At 62.3% G+C, this 2272-nt stretch overlaps 1 protein-coding gene across 1 annotated transcript in view; it reads left to right on the top strand.

Moving 5' to 3' along the window:
* The first annotated feature begins 1162 nt into the window (after positions 1-1162).
* Positions 1163-2272, top strand: part of MAP6 (microtubule associated protein 6) — a 68846-nt gene continuing 67736 nt past the window's right edge. The window contains exon 1 of the mRNA XM_026651690.2: positions 1163-1948. Coding sequence (XP_026507475.1) covers positions 1200-1948 — 749 coding nt within the window. The 5' untranslated portion in view covers positions 1163-1199. The remainder of the gene's footprint in view (positions 1949-2272) is intronic.

Genomic DNA, 2272 nt, shown 5'->3' with positions numbered 1-2272 from the left:
GCCCACGTGTGTAGGCTTATTGGTGTGTTTAGCTCAGGGCCTAGATACCCACAGGCTCAAAATAGTGGCATAACAGGATTTGCTCTGGTCGAAGTAGCCCAAAGAGAGAAGTGCCTGTAAAAACTGGAGGAGAATGAATGAGGGTGGAGGAAGGGGAAGCAGACTCCCTAAGGGAAACAGAACTTGAGCCATCAAGGGAAAGGAGCAGTGAGTCAGCACCCATTGGAGTAGAGGCGAGGGCTGAACCTTTTCCCTCTTGATTAATCTCCCTCTCTCAGTCCCCTACAAAGGATCTGAGTTGTGTGTGGCGGGGCTTTGGGTGTTTTTTTTTTAACTCTGGTCTAGACAGTGTTTGCTTTAAGGTGGCGCTGTGATCTGGGTAGGTTTGTTGTGATTTTTTCCCCCTCTCCATGAGGGGAACCATTTTGATCGCTGAAATCCACACCCAGAAATAGGACACTGGAACGATCTCCCCAGCAAGCAAGTGGCTTTAGCCATTTGGATTTTCTTAAAGATCCTAAGGCTTTAATAGCCGGTAATCTTCCTTTTCTCTCCCCCTCCCCGCCCCCCCAGTCTGGCTCTACAGCTGGGCATGCCATGGTGGATTAAAGTGGATTACTTTATTGTTTGCTGCTTCATGCTCTGCACCGCTCTTCTGCATGGAGGCGGGGCTCTGTCCAAAGCTTTTTAGTACTGAAAATGGGTGGGACCATAACCTCTCCCTGACACACACTCTTCCCACCCAGCATGGCTCCCCTGCCTGCCGCCCCAGGGGTTAACAGGCTCCCAGCCCACTCCGCAGGCGCTGACGGAGGCAGGTGATCTCTCTGCATCCCCCCCCCGCCCTTCTTCAGCATCCTTCGCGGCTGACAGCGCGGCTGGGTGGGGCCTTTTTTCTCTGCAGCCGCAGCGGCGGCGAGGCTCCGGTCTCCGCTCAGATGATGGCTGCGGGGCGGCTGCTCCTCCAGCCGCGGCCGTGAGCGCCGCAGCAGCAGCACCCGGCCGGGAGAGACGCGGGGCGGGGTGAAGGCGGGACCCTGCAGCGGGGCTCTTCTCCGCGAGGCCCCAGGGCTGAGACCCGCGCGCCGGCCGGGGGCTATTTCTGGAGCGGGTGCGAGCGGATTACTTGGCTGCGTTCTTCGCAGGGCGTGCGGGGAGAGGCCAGGCTGCCTAGGCGGGGAGAGGTGTGAGGCGTCACCATGGCTTGGCCCTGCATCACCCGGGCGTGCTGCATCGCCCGCTTCTGGAACCAGCTGGACAAGGCGGACATCGCGGTCCCGTTGGTCTTCACCAAATACTCCGAGGCCACCGAGAGCCCCGCGGCCCCGGTGGGTTGGCCGCAGCCGCGCCCTGCCTCTGCCATCGAGACCCAGCCCGCCGTCCTTGGCGGCGACCTGGATGCCGCTGCCTGGGCGAATGCGGCTGGGGCGGACCACAAGGCCGGGCCGGGGCAGCAGCCGCTGGCCGACTCGGTGATGCACCAGGATTACAGGCACTGGAAGGCGCAGCGGCCGGAGCCGAGCTGCAAACCCAAGAGCGAGTACCAGCCCTCGGAAACCCCCTTTGAGTCGGAGAGCCAGTACCAGAAGGATTTCCGGGCCTGGCCCATCCCCAAGAGAGGGGACCATCCCTGGATCCCCAAGCCAGCCCCGTCCCCTGGGCCGGCCTCGGACAAGGAGAAACCGCCCAGCCAGGAGAAGAGGAGGAAGCTGCAGCCAGGGCAGGAGAAGAGGGAAGAGGAGTCAGAGCAGAGGGCAAAGGAGGAGCAGCCCAAGGCAGCCAGGGCTGAGGAAGGGCGGAAGAAGAGGGTCCAGGTGGCCGAGGATGGGGGGCAGCAGCACCCCGCGCTCTCGGCGTCCCAGGAGGCGGCCAAAGGGCGAGCAGCGGTGGATGCCCTCAACAGGCAGATCCGGGAGGAATCGGCAGCCGGGGTGAGCAGCTCCTACAGGTGAGAGGCGGATACATCATACCCCTACCCAGCACCCCCATCTTCTGTGCGCCTCTTCCCAGAAGCTAGTGTCTCTTGGCCACCCCCCACCCACATCCACCTGCTCAATGCCCCTCATCCATCCCCTCTGTGTCCGCCCAGCGCCCTCCCCTAACCCCTGTCCACCTGCCCAACACCCCTCCTCCATCCTCTCTGTGTCTGCCCAGCGCCCTGCCCCAATCCCATCCACCTGCCCAACGCCCCTCCTCCATCCTCTCTGTGTCTGCCCAGCGCCCTGCCCCAATCCCATCCACCTGCCCAACACCCCTCCTCCATCTTCTCTGT

The sequence above is a fragment of the Terrapene carolina genome, unplaced genomic scaffold (assembly GCF_002925995.2).
Source record: "Terrapene carolina triunguis isolate 2854851 unplaced genomic scaffold, T_m_triunguis-2.0 Scaffold97, whole genome shotgun sequence".
Lineage (NCBI taxonomy): Eukaryota > Metazoa > Chordata > Testudines > Emydidae > Terrapene > Terrapene triunguis.
This window is presented reverse-complemented; position numbering and strand designations above follow the sequence as displayed.